The sequence below is a fragment of the Mastigoproctus giganteus genome, chromosome 9 (assembly GCF_048544385.1).
Source record: "Mastigoproctus giganteus isolate SK-2022 chromosome 9, ASM4854438v1, whole genome shotgun sequence".
NCBI lineage: Eukaryota > Metazoa > Arthropoda > Arachnida > Uropygi > Thelyphonidae > Mastigoproctus > Mastigoproctus giganteus.
This window is the reverse complement of record NC_143583.1, coordinates 170,987,721-171,006,027: the sequence shown is the minus strand read 5'-3', so window position 1 is coordinate 171,006,027 and position 18,307 is coordinate 170,987,721. Positions and strand designations below refer to the sequence as shown.

At 35.0% G+C, this 18,307-nt stretch overlaps 1 protein-coding gene across 4 annotated transcripts in view; it reads left to right on the top strand.

Annotated features, from left to right (window-relative positions):
- Positions 1-18,307, top strand: part of LRR (capping protein regulator and myosin 1 linker 1 leucine rich repeat protein) — a 1,021,987-nt gene that overhangs the window by 533,870 nt on the left and 469,810 nt on the right. For all 4 annotated transcript variants that reach the window (XM_090381859.1, XM_090381857.1, XM_090381858.1 and 1 more), the window contains exon 22: positions 9,669-9,785. In XM_090381859.1, the coding sequence (XP_090237985.1) occupies positions 9,669-9,785 (117 nt within the window). The remainder of the gene's footprint in view (positions 1-9,668; positions 9,786-18,307) is intronic.

Genomic DNA, 18,307 nt, shown 5'->3' with positions numbered 1-18,307 from the left:
TAGCTCAGAAAAATCACCTGAGAGGGCATAAATTCAAATTGAGGAAAGACAGATGTAGGATAGATGTGCGGAAATTTGCCTTTAGCCAGCGGGTGGTTGGTGGGTGGAACAGACTTCCATCCCTTGTCGTGGAAGTTGATAGCCTAAATAAGTTTAAGGCTCAGCTGGACAGGTATTTCGAACGAACAGAGGGGTGAAGTGGAAGTGGTTATTTTTATTTATTTATGTTACTTTTTTTTTTTTTTTTTTTTTTTTTTTGGCTGATGCTGCATAAGCTTGCTTTCTTGCATCAAATGCCTCTACTAATGCTAATGCTAATGCTAAAAATGCTAATGCTAATTAAAAATTTGATTTCGGAGTACTCATTCTTATATTTGGGATATTCATTCCTCGTTTTGGGGTACTTGCATTATATCTTAAAAAATACCAAACAATTTTAATAACAAATATTTTATTTCTATATTTTGTTGATTTTTACAAGTTCATGGAATGCAAAATTAGTCAAATTTTAATAAAATTGTGCTTTAATTAGTTTAAAGTTTTTGCCTGTGCTTTAATTAGTTCAATTCAGAAAATTTTATTGCAAGAGTTATAAACACCAAAGGAAACTTTTATAAATATAAATACAGTAGACTCTCGATTTTCTGGGATAGATGGTAAAATAAAAATCCCGGATAATCGATTTCCCAGTTAATCCAAAAATACAGTAAGTCCCAGACATACGTTCCAGGAATTCTTATGTAAGTCGAGTTTTACGTAACTCGGGAATGACTAATAAAACATTGCTCCTATATCCGTGCTTTGCGAAAATTAAAAAACCACAATATCCTCAGAAGAATGAAGAAAAATAGTTATATATATTTTTTATATATTAGTTATATATATAGAAAAATAGTTATATATTTTTAATTAGTTCAATTAAAAACTTTATTTGGGGACAGTGGCGAAGTTGCTGGAGTGGTACATAAGAAAAGAAAACATTAAAGGAAGAAACTGTACAGTAAAAACTGATATGTATTTCTTAGCCTTGGTCGCTTTGCCGCTTTTCGTATTCTGTCTTTCTCCTTTATTATTGTATTCACTGTTGACACTGACAAATCTAAATTCTGAGCAATACTTGTTCATGTTTGACCATTTTCAAACATCCTTATTTTAATTTTCTGATCCGAATCGATCGCTTTCTTTTTTTCTTTTTTTTTTTTTTTGATAGATTTACTGGTACCTCTGTCACTTATTCTCTTAGTTGGCACCATAATAAAGATAAAAATTAAATTTTCTTAAAGAACTTCACAGGGTTAAGGTGAAAACTCACTATTATCACCCCACTTATAATTAGATGCACTTATAATTAGTGCATCTAATTATAAATGGGTGGTAAACAGGTAGTATTGCATTTGTATTTTATTATGGTGAAATGTGTGTTGCATTTTACGTTATTATGGTGCATTTTACATTATTATGTTGAAATGTGTGTCCCCTTCACTGAAATCTTCATTCATATAAAAAAAAACCCTTTAAGAATCTTCTCTTCATTCCTAGTTTTAAGCTTGTTACACTGTATCCTGCTTGTGGAATTTGTGCATGCCGTGATCGTCATTATTGATTGCTTATTATTATTTTTCTGTTTTAAATTTTACAATCCTAAAAAAGAAAAAAAAAAATGTAATGAAAAAAATTAAAGTAAGTTCAAAGTTACATAAGTCGGGGACTTAGTACAGTATATTCAAAAATATTCAGCAACCTACGTAAAAAATATGGCGATGGATAAAAAAATTTACCATGCACTACTTGCATGTCCAATACAATGCTTCCTTTTATTTTTTTACAATTTTGCTATTGTTGTTGTTTTGGTGTTTATTGGCGCATCGACAACGGAGATCATAGTGTGCCAGTTCATTTGTTATACAATGATTTCTTTATATAAATCTTGTTTGAATGTAAAAGGTTAACTGTTTCTATGGTATTATACTATTATTTACAGCAGATGGTATATGTTGATTGTTTGTATGAATCTAAAAATATCTGACACGTGTTCTTTGTCACCTATAAGATCTTTAAGGGTGATGTTTTGGTTTCCTTTATATAATGATGAAAAAATTCGGTGTCTATCATTTTCATATGTTGGGCATTCTATATATTTAACTGTTTGCATAGTATTGCATACTTGGCATCTTGGGGGTTCTTCTGCACGTAATAGATAACCATTTGTGAAATGTTTATGGCCTATCCGCAATCTGGTCAGAACAACTTCTTCTCTCCTTGATTTCCTTATGCTCGTTTTCCCAGTGCTCAACTTTTGGTTTTATTTCATATAATTTATTCCATATTTGTTTTTGCCAGAGTTCTTGCCATTGGGTTAGCAGCGATTTTTAATGATTGGCTTGTAGTCCTTATGTGGAACTGTGAAATATTGTTCTTGAAGGTTAGTGGTTGATTTTGCAATTCTGTCCACTTCTTCATTTCCTTTTATCCCTTTGTGTCCTGGTATCCAGCAGAAAAGTATCTCTTGTTTTTATTTGTGAAGCCTGTTAGTATCTGTTTAATTTGCCAGAGTACTGGATGGGTTATATTGCTTGTGTTATTTTATATGGCTTGGATTACACTTAATGAATCACAGTATATTACTGTTCTCAAGTGGTAGGTGGTTCTGAAATGCTCCAGGGCTATCTGAACTGCTACTAATTCTGCAGTGTAGGTGCAGCAGCAGTACTCCCAGATGTTACATTGTCACGCCAACTCGCAAAAGAATGCAGTGTGTCTACAATTTTGTGCATGGTTTGGTCACCAACATTATAGTGGTTCTTTAGAGATTTAACGGATACACCGTTTTCAAACTTTTGAATAATTTCGAGTTTTTGTTTAATAAAAACACAACTCGTTTGCGTTTACCCATCATTTTCACAATTTCTAAACAAAAAAGAAATTTTTCGTTATCCCTCACATAAACAACGAAACAAAATGTTTCTCTTTGCAGTGCGACGAAACACAACAATCGAAGTGACGGAATAAAACAAACTAAACATTTGTTCTCTCTCTCTCTCTCTTTTTTTTTTTTTTTTTTTAAGCATAGGCGTCAGGTGTGAAGACAGTGGGGGGTTGCAAAATAATCTCCCAAAATAATCTCCCCTTTATAACACTCCTGCTTGTTGCTTATTTATGACTCGCAAAACGTCTTTTATACCTATTCTAGTTATTACTTGAATTTATGATTTCTGTTTTTTTTTTTTTTTATTTTTTATTATTATTATTATTATTATTATTATTTGGAGTCTTGAAGTGTCCCGGTTATACCGATCCCGGTAAATCGAGAGTCTGCTGTATTAACATCAAATGTTTCACATAATTGTTACAATACATATTCAATAACCCCGATTTATTATATCAGAAAGAAAATATTTACCTAGCAATGCTTTTTAATTGAGTGAATTTTCTTTAACAGTTTTTCATATTTTGTGCATATGCATAAAATTCTTTGCATGACATATTGTGGTTGGTTTTCACCAACAGTTGTCCTTCAACATTCTTTGGGTCTAATTTCTATCCTTTTTCCATGCATTAAACATTAAGCTAAATACTCGCTCACTCACTGCATTTGAGTGAGGCAAAGCAAAAGCAAAATTGATAATTTTTTCTGTATTACATTCTTCGTGTGCATTTAAAAATTTTATCCAAATATCTATGGTATTTTTGAGGTCTTTTGTCTCAATGTTTTTATGGAATGATTTCAACAGAACATATTCTTCATACAGCAAATCGATATTTGATATTGAGAATTTTAAATAAGAAAAAAGTTTGTTGCCTGAGCCTTAAAACATTACACTGAAATAAAAAAGAAGTCAAGTAGAATGTAAAAGGTTACACAGTAAGCATAATATAAATATTCTATAACCCTCTTTGTAAATAGGATAGAATGTCGTTTTTTTGAGTCTTTAAAGGTGCATTTCAACAACTTTATCGTCAGTTAATGCTTTCTTCCTATATAATCATCTAAACAGGGTGTTTTATGATTTCTTTGTTTTTTTTCAAATACCCCATTTGAAATTTTAAAAAGGGGGTATCTTGGAAATTTATTGTAATTCCAAAAAAAGGGTATACCCTGAAATGGGGTACGTCTGGCAACCCTACATATACTGTAAAGTTGTATATGTATTATTCGCTTTAAGGAAAGCTGAAGCCAAATGAATTGCCACAGTTCATCCTCTTCTTCAGATGTTGAAGAAGATTTAGAAAATGCATGTGCTTTTCTTATAGCCGAGAAAACAAAAGAGAGAGTACGCAATGAATACACAACATAAACTGGAAGAGAACAGAAAAGGGTGAATTCCATCATTTACTGCAGGACTTAGAAGAAGATGAAAATCGTTTTTAGATGTACTTACGGATGAATAAAGAAGAATTTAATTTCCTATATGATCTAATTAAAGATGACATTCCAGGGCAAAATACACAATTTCGAAATTCAGTCAACACTAAGGAAAAATTAGTTATATTTTTAAGGAAAATCGAAATTTTGTAAGTTTAATTTTGAATAAGGATTTAAATAAGCGAGTTATAAATTACTGGAATAAGTTATCTACATGGGTGGTAGAGACTGACAGTTTGGGGAAATTCAAAGGTCATCTGGATAGTTATCTACGGGTGGAGGGAAATGCATAGGTTATCTATTTCTTTTCCTTTTATTGTTTTTTTTTTTTTTTTTTTTGCTAGTGCATCATAAGAAATAGGCTTCCTTGCACCATGTGTCTATTGCTTATATTAATTCTAATTACCTAGCATTCTTCAACCATTTTGAAATGAGTACCAGTAAATACAGTAAATCTGTTGCAGTTAATTAATTTATGGCATGGTTATGTTATTTTGGTTTTTAGGAGCATTGGCAACTAAGGCCATATTGCTCCGGGGATATGCGGTGGCCATTCCCTGACCTTTCTGCATCCTCTGTATTTGGTGGTCACGGGCTCAAACCCCAGTCTAATCAAGAAGCATGTGCTATGCACTGCTGCTGCTACTGACCACCTGGCTAAAGAGGCGCCAATGGCATGGTGGAAAGCTTTAAATCATGGGATTGTCCACCGGCAAATGAGCTTAGTGAATCATCTATAGAAAGCTGAGAGATGTTTTTCAGTCTGGTAGGCCCTATATGAATCTGTAAGCTGAACTAATATATATATATATATATATATATATTTCTACTCTTTGTAAACAATATTGATACACCTGGAATCCATTTGTATTTGGGCGGGGGGGGGGGAAGAGACAGAGTGAGAAAGAAAGAAAGAAAATATCAAAAGCAGTACTTTAATAAAATAATATATATGCAGTTGTTTTTATGTACCGATGTATTCACTTAGATAGTTTTTCCAACATTCTTTTAACAGAGATAAATTTGATTACACAAGGACCTGTGTGGCTGTGCCTATTCACATGCTTAATGCTGATGCTGCCCTCTCACTTATTTTAACATTTCTCATCTATTGGATAAAATTTGTTCAGAATGATATCCTTTGCAGTTAAAAGCATAATGTGTCTTTCTCTTTCTACATAACAAGACAAACATAGCAAGAATCTCATATTATGTGTGTCTTTCCTAATTACATTGTTTTTATTGTGCTCAAACCCTGCCTACACTATATCAGAATGGGACCATATTTCTAATATTCCTATTACATTGGATTTTTTTTATTTAACTTTATGTATGAATAGATTAATACTTCATTCATCAAATTTATTGAAATATTCTCCTGCCATTAGTGTATAGACATGAGAGTATCATTTCCTTTTCTGTGTAACTCTTTCTCATAATTAGTTTCTTTCTCCAGGAAATGCCCACCTGGATATTTTTATTAGCTCTAGTATTTTCTCATAACTGTTCAGCAGTTACCCATTACTTTCCCATTGTCACATAGTTAGTCTTACTATAATCTCCTCTTTTTTTTTTTTTTTTTTAAAGAAATTTTAAAGCATTCTATATATTTGTTTTGAAGTTATTTTCACAGCACTTATTCATTCCGACACCAACTTGCTCACGATATGAACTTGGATGATGTTAATGATTTTGCCAACAGAAAAAGCCAAAGAAAGAATTTAACTTAAGAAATCTGCATTTAAAAATTAGTTGGTAGAATTTTATTGTTGGAACTAAATCATTGCATTCTATTTAAATTATATATTTTTTGGGACCCTGTTGCTTTGTAGGCTCTAAAGTGCATGGTGGAAAAGACAGCCCTGGGCTTAGCTGTCATAGTATTTTTTGAACTCCCAGCAGGCACTATACTTTGCATAGTACTATTGAAGTTACTGTATATCTAAGTAGGTGAAAAACAGTGCAAGATGTAAGAATCTCACTCTGCTTTTAGCAATGGTAAAATTATTTGTCTGTGTATCTTTTAAGTAGCAGTTTCTCAAAAAAGCAATCATTGTCTCAGTATGTGTACATAACCCCATCCGTAATGGATTGTGCTGCATAGCTCACAGTATAAAAAGCTAAACAGCTTCATATGCTAGTGGAGTGGTAATGTGCATCTGGTCGAGTAAGACAAAGTGATAAAGTAGAAGTTATGGGACATAGCAGAGATATCACAGAGTTTCAAAAGGGCATGATTGTGGGAGCTCATGGGTAGATGGCTTCCATGTAAGAAACAGCATGTCTTTTCAGTTGCTTATGGCTCACTGTGGGTGTACAAAGTGTACACTGTGGGTGTACACTTAAGGTGTACTAAGAATGCTGTGAAATAAGTCAAACCACTTTCCACCGACAGAACTGTAAAGGATTGTGCAAGGTGGATATTCCTGGTGAGTGGAGGGTTCAGTGCATAGATGGACTCAACAGCTGATGTCAGAATACAATATCCCAAATGATGGTGCACTGCACACTTAGGTTTATGGAGTTTCGCAGCAAATGACCCAGGAGAAACCCTCTCCTCACTGCTGTGGTGTCAACAACACGCTATTTGGACATCAGCAGACTGGAAACGAGTGCTGGTCAGATAAGTCCAAATAGTTGGTGCAACATAAGTCCATGGTCCCATTGTGCATGGTATGCACTATCCAGGCGGGTAGTGGTGCATACATTTTTGTGGCAAGAACTAGGACCCCTGGTTCATATGGACCAATGTTTCACTGGTGAGATCTACTGGCAGCTCTTGGGAGGCCATGTGCACCCTACCATGTTGCATTTTTTCCTTGACAGAAATGAAATCTTCCAAGATGATAATGCACCATGTCATTGAGCCTACATTGTGCACAAGTAGTTCAAGAAACACAGTGAAGTTATCACCCATCTCGATAAGTCCAAATAGTAGGTCAGATAAGTCCAAATAGTTGGTGCAACATAAGTCCATGGTCCCATTGTGCATGGTATGCACTATCCAGGTGGGTAGTGGTGCATACATTTTTGTGGCAAGAACTAGGACCCCTGGTTCATATGGACCAATGTTTCACTGGTGAGGTCTACTGGCAGCTCTTGGGAGGCCATGTGCACCCTACCATGTTGCATTTTTTCCTTGACAGAAATGAAATCTTCCAAGATGATAATGCACCATGTCATTGAGCCTACATTGTGCACAAGTAGTTCAAGAAACACAGTGAAGTTATCACCCATCTCGATTGGCCTCCAGATTCACCGACCTCAATCCAATTGAACATCTATGGGAAGTGAGGTGTATGGACACAGAACCTTCATTTATTCTGACACTATGGAAAGCCTTGCAGGCAGCATGACTGCAGATCCCTACAGACATCTAGTGGAGTCAATGTCCAGGCAAAAGGTGACCCAATGCAGTATTAAGTAGGTGGTCATAGTCCAGTGATCACTGTGTGTGTAACTATATAATATAAATGAATAAAATCATTTATTGCTATCCAGTAAAGTGAGGACAATATCCTGGTACAGCCAAGCTAGAGGGGTTTACATTAATAAAAAGATGATTATAACATATGAAATAGTTAAGTGAGGCTTTAACAAAGAAATAAAAATGTAAAATGCTCGCTGACACTGAAGGTACATATTCATTGGTGTATTCTTGCTCTTATTTTATTCAAATATGCATCAAGACTTGTACCCTTAAAATGATAATTGTTCTCATTTAATGTTTTAATTTAATTATTCTCAATTAAATTAAAGCAACTAAAACAGGATGTAGAAAATTTGGACAGATGGGCTGAGAAGTGGCAAATGAAGTTTAACATTGACAAATACAATGTTATTTGTATATGGGTAGCAGTAATCCCAGATTTAACATACCAACTGTGTGGTATTACACTCAGGGTAGTGGAAAAATGAAAAAGACCTGGGGGGGTAATTGTGCAGTCAGATATGAAGTTCTGTATATCATTGACAAAACCCCATGAGAAGTGCAGCTCAAGATGTTTTGTCAATGATATTCAGAAACTTTGCTAGCAGGGATAAGGAGGTGATTACCCCTTTGTACAAGGCCATGGTTAGGCTGTATCTTGAGTACTGTGTATAGGTAGTGAGAAAGCAACCAGATTGGTGAAGTTGAACAAAATGGTGCTCTTACCAAGAAATACTTCAATTTTGCAAATTGCAGTGTCTGGAAACTAGGCACCTGTGGGAAGATCTGATTGAGGTGTTTAAGGCCTTGAATAGATTGAGTATGCTAAATGTTGGTGGCATTCTTCCACTTGCTGAGACTCACACATGAGGAGGGGGGCATAAATTCAATTCAATTTAAGGAAGGATGGTTGCAGGATGGATGTGCAGACATTTGCCTTCAGCATGCAGGTGGTTGATTGTTGGTACATGCTTCCATCTGTTGTGGTGAAAGTGGGTGGTTTAAATAAATTCAAGGGGGAACTAGACACATTTCACCCATCCATACCATCAGGGAGGTTATGGATGGGTGAAATGTGTTTTTTTTTTTCCTTTAATTTTTTTATGATGCTTTATGAGGATTGCTTTCTTGCATCATTTGCCAATACTAATTAATAACAACATCCAATACTAATTAATAACAACATCCAATACTAATTAATATCTCATTAATTTTGCCCATGAAAATCATATCCTGTATAATTAAAGTATGATTTCTTTTAATAAAGATATATCTTTTAATTTCAGCTTTTTAAGAAAAATTCAAACTTTGAACTTTTTTAAAGTTTTCATATATTTTCTGAGCTGCTTTTCTCATCAAAAAAATAAACAAAATTAAAGAACTTTTAGAACATATAAATAAACCAAATAAATTTCAAATATGATTATTTCATTCCATAATGATATGTATAACTTTTATGTTGTTTTGTTGTTTATATGATATGCATTAATTATTATTATTAATTTAAAAGAAACATTTCGCAATGCTAGTTTCTAGATGGTGTTCTGAAATATATCTGTATATTAAAAGTTTCTGAATTCCTACCTCTAAAAATTAGCATGAAAAACAATAGATCATATAAAAATGTATCTATTTCAGAAAATTCTTTTGGTGTTTAACACGATTATAATATTGATATTATTATATTCTGAATAAGTAATATCTAATGCCTTGAAATTTTATAATTAGTATTCATTTGAAAAATTTATAGAGTTCAGTTGTAGCATGTTGACTCATCAGTTACATTATGACCTTATAACTAAAATGATTAGCAGTTCCTCATGAGTACAGTGTAATGTATAGTTGACATTTTCTAATGGAAGCAAACATTTATAGCTTTTAACTCGCCTGCATGAAGTTGTGTTGCAACAAGAAGAAAGTGGAAACCCTATAGAAGCAAAGCTACAGGAATTTGTACATGAATTAGCAGCAACAATGGAAACTCATCTTATGGTATGAAACTTAGTTTTAGCTGTGCGTTTGTGCGTGAGATATATGCTAAGTCTGCATGGACTTTAATTTCTATGTAGATATTCATTTTTGTTATTTCTGGGAACATTAAAACTGAATCCTCCCGTACTATACAAGGGGGTATCAAAAAGTTCATACCCTTACCTAGAAATAATAGTCCTAGAAAGGTGAAACTTCACAGAAACTTTAATCCTTTACTATGTACTCTCCATGTATAGTAACACATTTCTCTCATCTGTGGATCAGTTGTTTAATGCCTTGGTCATAGAAGTTCGCACTTTTTGTCTGTAACCACGATTCCACTTCATTGATGATTTCCTGAGATGGATTAAAGTGGCATCCACACAATGGTTTCTCCATTTCTCAAAACAAGAAGTCTGACAGTGCTAGGTCAGGACAATAGGTTGGGTGCTGCTCTAGCACAAATCCAACAGATGGTGAGAACATTGCATTCAGCATTGCTTCTGCAAAGGCATCAGCAATCTTAGAACCCATCGTGCGGAGGCCATAGACATGTGCAGATGGTCATGTAAAATGCTTTGGGCAGACCTATAACTAATTCCCACTGCATTTGCAATTAAATGAATTGTCACACATCTGTCACTCAACACCAGCTGCTCAACCTTTAAATCATTTCACTGTCGGGCGCCTCCGTAGCCAGGTGGGAAGGAGCAGCAGTGCATACCACACGCTTCTTGATTAGACCGGGGTTCGAGCCCGTCACCACCAAATACGGAAGATGCGGAAAGGTCAGGAAATGACCACCGCATATCCCAGAGCAATATGGCCTTAGTTGCTAATGCTCCTAAATAAAAAAAAAAAAAAAAAAAAATTTCACTGTCTGTGGATGTTGATGGCTTTCCTTCTCTTGGCTCGTCAAAGACTTGTACGACCTGACTGGAACTCCCATTTCCTCTTTTTTACAGTGTCATAGGATGGAAAATTCTGCCCATATGCAGTTTCATTTCTTTGTTAATTTCCTGAGCTTTCTTGCCCTGCAAATGCAGGAATTTGATCACTGCTCGATACTCCACTTTGTCAACCATAGCATCCTTCCTCATATTTCGGGCTCCACCTCTGGTGTACAATCACCTACGGGAATAAAATTTCCCATATTAGTTATTGAATATGTAGACAACTTATATTAAAAACAGCATATTCCTACTGATATTTTATCTAGGTCATGGTATGAACTTTTTGATATCCCCTCATATATGAGTATTGTTGCATTAATAATATAGTTTGTAGAATGTGTTTTTTTTTTTTTTTTTTTTTCTTTTTGATGTTTTTTTATTTCAATGACTATTTATGCTTCTGCAAAAGTGAAAGCGGAAAATGTAACTATTTTAGAAAACTCTTTTGGTGACAATCACAATTGACATATAGGTAGGATTGATACATATTCTGTTCTGAATAAGTAATATCTAATGTCTTGTAATTTTGTTGTTGATAACTCAACTTGTTTTGAAGAAAAAAATGATAAATTTCAGTTGCATTATGATTTTATAACTGAAATGGTTAGCAATGCTTTTTGTGAATACAGTATCATGTATAGATATAGGTTGGTGATATTTTGCAATAGGAAGAAAATGGGATTAAAAAATATTTCTCTTTTCCTTACCAGGTGCATGTTATATTCCTATTTTTAATAAAATATTTGATAGGTATTGGAAAAGTTACCTATCTAAATGTGAATGAGATTGAATTATTTAAAATACTTTTTATGCTGGTTTCAATATAATCAAACATCAACTTAATGAAGACATTAGGCTTTTATTTGCTATTTCCAGTTCCAATAATCTTTCCACTTCCAAAAGAAGAGGTAAGGCATGCTGTGCATCCTACCCCCACCATTCCTTACTTAAGTCATGTAGACTCCAAACTTGCTATAGATTGCCTGAGTTATAGCCCTGGTATAGAGAATATTTTCATGATGCAGTCATTCCATTCTCACATTTATATCATCATTATGAACATAGTCTTTATTCCTGTTAGCAGTATTTTTAATTGAAGTTAATACAAATCATGTCAGGTTTCTGCATATAGAAAAAAATTATGTTAATTACTTAAAATAATTTTTTAATGTCACCAAGAAAAATTCATCTTGTTCTCATTTTTTATATAATAAGTGCCATACATAGATTATTACATGTTGAGTTGATACTAATTTTTGTCCCACTGTTTTATGTTACCAATCCATATTATTATTATTGTTATTATTAGCCATGTGGTGCAAGGAAGCCTGAGGCTTATGCTGCACCAGCCAAACAAAATTTCTGAGTCACCCTGAGAGAGAGAGAGAGAGAGAGAGAGAGAGAGAGAGAGAGAGAGAGAGAGAGAGAGAGAGAGAGAGAGTCAGAGTGAGAGTCAGAAGTAGAAGGGAATCACCAAGAAAGAGAAGAATGATGATATCCGACTCAGGACCCTAGGTGTGCCAAGCCCATATGCACCAGATGTGAGCCCCTGGGGCTGTGACAGCCTTGAATCTTAACTTTTTTACAACTTTTGTTATTTACAAATGTAAGTAAGTATAAGCACTCACTTACGTTTGTGGTTGAGCAGTAGTTAGAAATTATTTATAAAACAGTTGAAACAGTTTCTTAATTATTAAGGCAAGTAATAATCACTTTCTCTGATTTCATAAAATACATTAATATAAATATTCCATTCATGTACTAACAAAAAAAGATTTTGCGTCAAATAGTTTTTCACATTTCACCCATTTTGTTATGCTGAAATATGCAAAATTGGATTAGTGGCTCTGTCCTGAGAGTGCATTTTCTAATATTTACTTATGTCCAGGTATGTACATTTTCTGACATCCCTTAGGCCCAAAACAACAGGTCTTTATACTTTAGGTTGACCTGTATTCAAGTATCTGTGTTAGTTATAGAAACAGTCCTCTGGGCCCTATGGATTTTGCAGCTCCCACAAGCTAGAAAATGAGATCCATAACATTCACGAAATACAACAGATAAAGCATGCTTGCATAGTTTACAACAGCAGAAGAAGAGGTTTTGTGGGAAAGTGAATGATTCAGGAACCTGAATAGGAGCATGATGATCATCATCCTCACAAATATCCAGAAATGCAACTAAATCCACTCACCCCATCATGGCAAGCCATTGTGAAGGCAGCTTAAGAAGCATGGAAAAATGAAGTTGTAACATCAATTATCAGCAAAAAAAAAAAAAAAAAGGATTCTCATTCCCACTTGACTGACAACCCAAGGGTAATACCCACATATAGGAATAAAATTTAATTGCAGGGAGAAAATGCTATAAGTTTAGCTACTGATAGAGCAGGATATTTGTGCTTAACAACACATTCTTTGTTCATTTCTGCTTGGATTTTTATTTATTTATTTTTTTTTTTGTTTGGTAATTTCTTAATTTACAGTTAACATTTTTTAAATGAAAAATAACAAAAACTGAAGGTCACTTTAGTTTAAAATGGAATTTTAAACTAATATTCCCACTCTCTGATATTCCCAACAACGTCATTAAAAGGTTGATATAGAAAGTTGCTTCTAAATGGGATTAACATTTGCTCTTAGTCAGGTTTAGTAAAAATTAGTGCATAACATTTCATAGAGATTATGTTGCCTAATTGACCAATAACACAATAAGTATAGAAAATGTTATCATAATACTACAAAGCTACTAACCATTTCAGCAGTGAGTTTTTGCAAAGCTAAACATATTTTGCTTCAGGGCTTTGAGATTTCCACTCTTAGAGGATTCCGAAGTCGTTTTTAAAAACAAAGTTTTTTTTTAATGAAAAACGAAAATTTTGTACTTAAATGCTATCAAAAATATTAATTTTCTCTTATTTTGATTTGATTACTGAACAATTGTAAAAAGAAAAATGTGTTATTACCTTTTTTTTATTCAATGTTAACCTCTGCATCTATTTATTTATCACTTTCTTCAATTTCATTAATTTCTGGATTCAAAGAATTTCAGCTTTTTTTTTAAAAACCAACCCAGATGTTACTAGCCAAAAGTGCTATCTCCTCCTCTGATTTTCATAGCTGTTTTCATGCTACTGCCGACCAGAACTGTGCATAACCACAGATAAGAGATGGTAGCATATACTGGGATATTTCAAGATCAATGTTAAACATCAGTTGCCACTTCTCAGCCCAACTGCCCAAATTTTCTAGATCCTGTTGCAGTATCACACTGCCATTAACAACCCTGCCAACCTTTGTATCAACTGAAAACTTCGACATTAAACCTGATATACCTTCATCAATAAATTTTACACATTGATAAATATACAAAACAGCAGTGGGCCCAACACCGAACTCCGAGGGACTCCACTAATAACATTAGTCCAAGAAGAGTTCCATTGATTACCACTCTCTGTCTTCCCCACTCAACCACCCTTTTATCCATTGTAGAAACTTACTCTTAATACATACTGCTCCAATTTGTACAGTAGTCTTTTATGCACAATGGTATCAAAAGCTTTCCTGAAATCCAAGTATATGATGATATCAAAATTACTTTTTGCATCCAGTTCCTTTGTAACCACATCATAGTATCCAATCAAATTTGTCAGACAAGACTTTTCCTTAACAAACGCATGCTGTGTCTGAATTATTACTGCAGTAATAATTCAGATGATCCTACAATGCCACTTTAACCAGTTACTCCATTATTTTCCCTGAAACAGAAGTTAAACTAACTGGTCTGTAATTACTCATGTCACCCTTTGTGAATTTTGGTTACATTTGCACATCTCCAGTCCGTGGGATCTTCCCATGCATCGAAAGATGCTCTCATAATTATGGCTAAGGTTTAGCTTACTTCCTTTGCCACCTCCTTTAATATAGCTGGATAGATCCCATCCACCCCTGGTGCCTTTCTTATGTTTATATTCAACAATTTCTCCTCCACTTTGCTCTCAGTATAACAAAATCAAATTTTGTTATTTGACTTCTGGCATTCACCTCCCTTAATAATTCCTCATGTGTTGAATGTAGATGCAAAATACTCATTCAGTTTGTCAGCTATCTGAGCAGGATCATCAACAGTCGAACCATCGATATCAAGTGGATCAATCTGATTCATACCCTTCCTTCTAGAGTTTATATAACTAAAGAAGCCCTTGCTGTTTTTCTTAGCATCCTGTGCCAAACGTTTCTCGTAATTTACCTTCTCTTCCCTAACTTCCTTTATGACTTGACTACAGACTAGCTTATATCTATCATAGGCTTCTATGATAGATATAAATATTTCTTAATGAACTTTGAAGAGTATTTCTTAATACGTATGAAAAGCCTAGTAGCTTCCACGATTATTTCCTTGAATTCTTCCCATTTAGAATTTGTTGTTAGCATTAGCAGAGGCATATGATGCAAGAAAGCAAGCTTGTGCAGCAGCAGCCAAAAAAAAAAAAAAACCCTCCCATTCCACCCCTCCATTCATTCCAAATGCCTTGGCCAGCTCAGCCTTAAATTTACATAGGCTATCAACTTCCACAATAAAAGATGGAAGTCTGTTCCACCAATCAGACCTCCTTGCAATTGCCTCCAGGTGCTGCAATTTGTAGAACTTAAGCCTTTCTTAGTAAGAGCACCCCTTTGTTCCCCTCATCAGTCTTGTTTCCCTTCTTTGTACGTGTTCTACATCCTTCCTTCATGCTACATCCTTCCTAAAATGAGGCCTCCAGACCTGTATACAGTACTCTAGGTGTGGCCTTGCACAATGGGATAATCATCTCCCTGTCCCCGCTATCAAAATTCCTATATATTATTGACAAGAATCCATGACTTGCCCTGGCATCCCGTCTGCACTGCTCAGCAAACTTCATATTTGACTGCACAATTACCCCCTGGTCTTTTTCACTTTGCACTTCCCTGAGTGTAGTATCACACAGTTGGTACATTTCTCTTGGATTATTGTTACCCATATGCAGTACTTTGCATTTGTCAATGTTAAACTTCAGCTGCCACTTCTCAGCCCATTTGCCCAACTTGTCTAGATCCAGTTGGAGTAGCATACTGTCTTTACAACCCTGCCAACCTTTGTATCATCTGCAAACTTGGACATTAATCCTGATATACCTTCATCAATATCATTGATGAATACACAAAACAAAAATGGGCCCAGCACCGAACCCTGGGGAACTCCACTAATAACATTTGTCCACAAAGAGCAGTGTCCATTGATTACCACTCTGTCGTCTCCCACTAAACCATCCCTTTATCCATTGTAGCCACCTACCCTAAATGCCATACTGCTCCAGTTTCTACAGCAGTCTTCCATGTGCCGCTGTAGTCACTTTACGAGAGCAAAAACCCTTCCCCTTATCCCTGATGGTAGTTACATCTTTAAGTAAATTCCACATCAGTACCCTGTGATATGATGTAAAATAGCTGATGATGATGACTCCTCAGAATCAATGCAAACAAGTCAGAAAAATTAAATATATGTACATTTTGCTGACATGATTAAATAACATACATATTCAGTTATATTGATATTTCTTATTGTTAACTTGTGTTAATAAATAAAATGTATGGAAGCTTATTTAGAAGACCTTTACGCCAAACATGATCACGATTTGACGTCTTTGTGATGTGCTTATGCCAAGAGAGATTAGAAGTCTGGGATCACCCAGACTTCTAATGATTCATCTCTAACAGAGTCTCTCCACTCTCTATCTCATAGATTAGATCTTCTGTTTTTTTTGTCACTTTTCTGTAGATACTTCTATGGGCACTGTTCTTCTGAACTGGCCTCTATAATTTCCACTCTCTCTTTCAAAGCAGCCCGAACACATGCTGCAGCCATTCAATATCCCTTTACTAAAATGACAACTTTAAAATGACAGAACCAACTTCTCTTCTTCCTGATTTATTCATTCAACTTCCATTTTCTGGAACAACCTTACTTCATACGTAATTCCTGAACATCTTCTCAATCACAATCTGGGTAATCATATATCTCCCAATAGAGATATATGATCTTGCCTAGAAATTCGAGTGTCTTCGAAGATAAGCATAGGAGCAGCAGAATCTGTTTTAGGAGAAATAAGACAGGACCAAGTTTTAGAAGGATTGAAATCAACTAAGTTATCTATCTTTGCCCCACTAGAGAATTACTCGGAGATCAGCATTTAACGAATTGGTAGTGGAAATTCGAAAAGTTAAGCTGTTTGAGCAGGGCAAAGTTTCTCAAGCTGGAAGGTGGAATGCTATGTGCTATCATCAGCAAAACTATGGATAGGACTTCTGGTCAATGGAAGTAGGTCATTAATATACAAGTGGAAAAGGGTAGAAGAAAGAACTGATCCTTTGGGAACACCGCCATTAGTGGAGAAGTTAGAAGACACAGGGTCATCTACCATCACTTGCAGTGAGTGGTCAGAGAGAAAACTGGATATCCAATTACAAAAAAAGTTGGCAAACCATAACATGGAAGCTTATTAAGAACACCTTTATGATAAATGCAAACAAAAGCCTTTGAAATATCAAGAGCAACTGCTTGAGTTTCACCAAACTTTTCCATTGAATTTGTCCACATATGGGTAACATAAGCTAGAATATCACCAGTGGATCGACACTGATGGAATCCATATTGGCAAAACTGGATGGGAAGGATTTTTCACCCTTTTTAGGAACTGGTTGGATATGAGCAAATTTCCAAGCAGAAGGGAAAACACCTTTGGAATAAGAAAGAGAAACAAAAAGGCAACACACAGCAGGAGTAAATTCAAGAACAAAGGTTTTAAGAATGTGGAGAAATACCATCAGGTCTTAGTGCTTTCTCAGGATTGAGATTGTTCAAAATCATTCTGATATCCTTTTGATGGAAGACCACAGGATGCATTGAATGGAGTTGGGGGGGTTGAGTTGCAGAATCAGCCTGACTAGCAAGGAAGCCCAAGTTAATATTTTTGGGATGAACTTGAATGCCAGTTGAGACATGTCAGTAGAACCCCGGGGGCTCACATCTGGTGGTGAGTATGGGCTTGGCAAACCCAGGGTCCTGAGCTGGATATCATCATTCTTCTATTTCTTGGTGATTCCTTTATACTTCTCTCTCTCTCTCGGGGGTAACTCGGGGAATTTTTTTTTTTTTTTTGGCTGGTGCAGCATAAGCCTCAGGCTTCCTTGTACCATATGGCTAATAATAATAATAATAATCTCTCTCTTTAGCTTTGCAATTGACAGTTGCTTTTAACCCTTTCAGTAATACATAATGTATGTATATATATATATATATATATATATATATATATATTCATTTTTAGTATGCAAATATAGATAGCTGCCTAGATGTATGTACAAAGTGCCTAAAGAGAAAAATGGAGAATAGCAGCTAATAACATATTGGATTTCCCTGAACCAAAGTTCAGGGAAATCCAATGGTGTCTGTAGTACAGATTTTGGTCTGAGCAATAACAGTTTTCTGCCCTGAAAAATCAAAATTCATGCTAATCCATTAGTGGTCATAGGGGTTAAAATTTAGAATAAACCCCGTAAAAGTCTA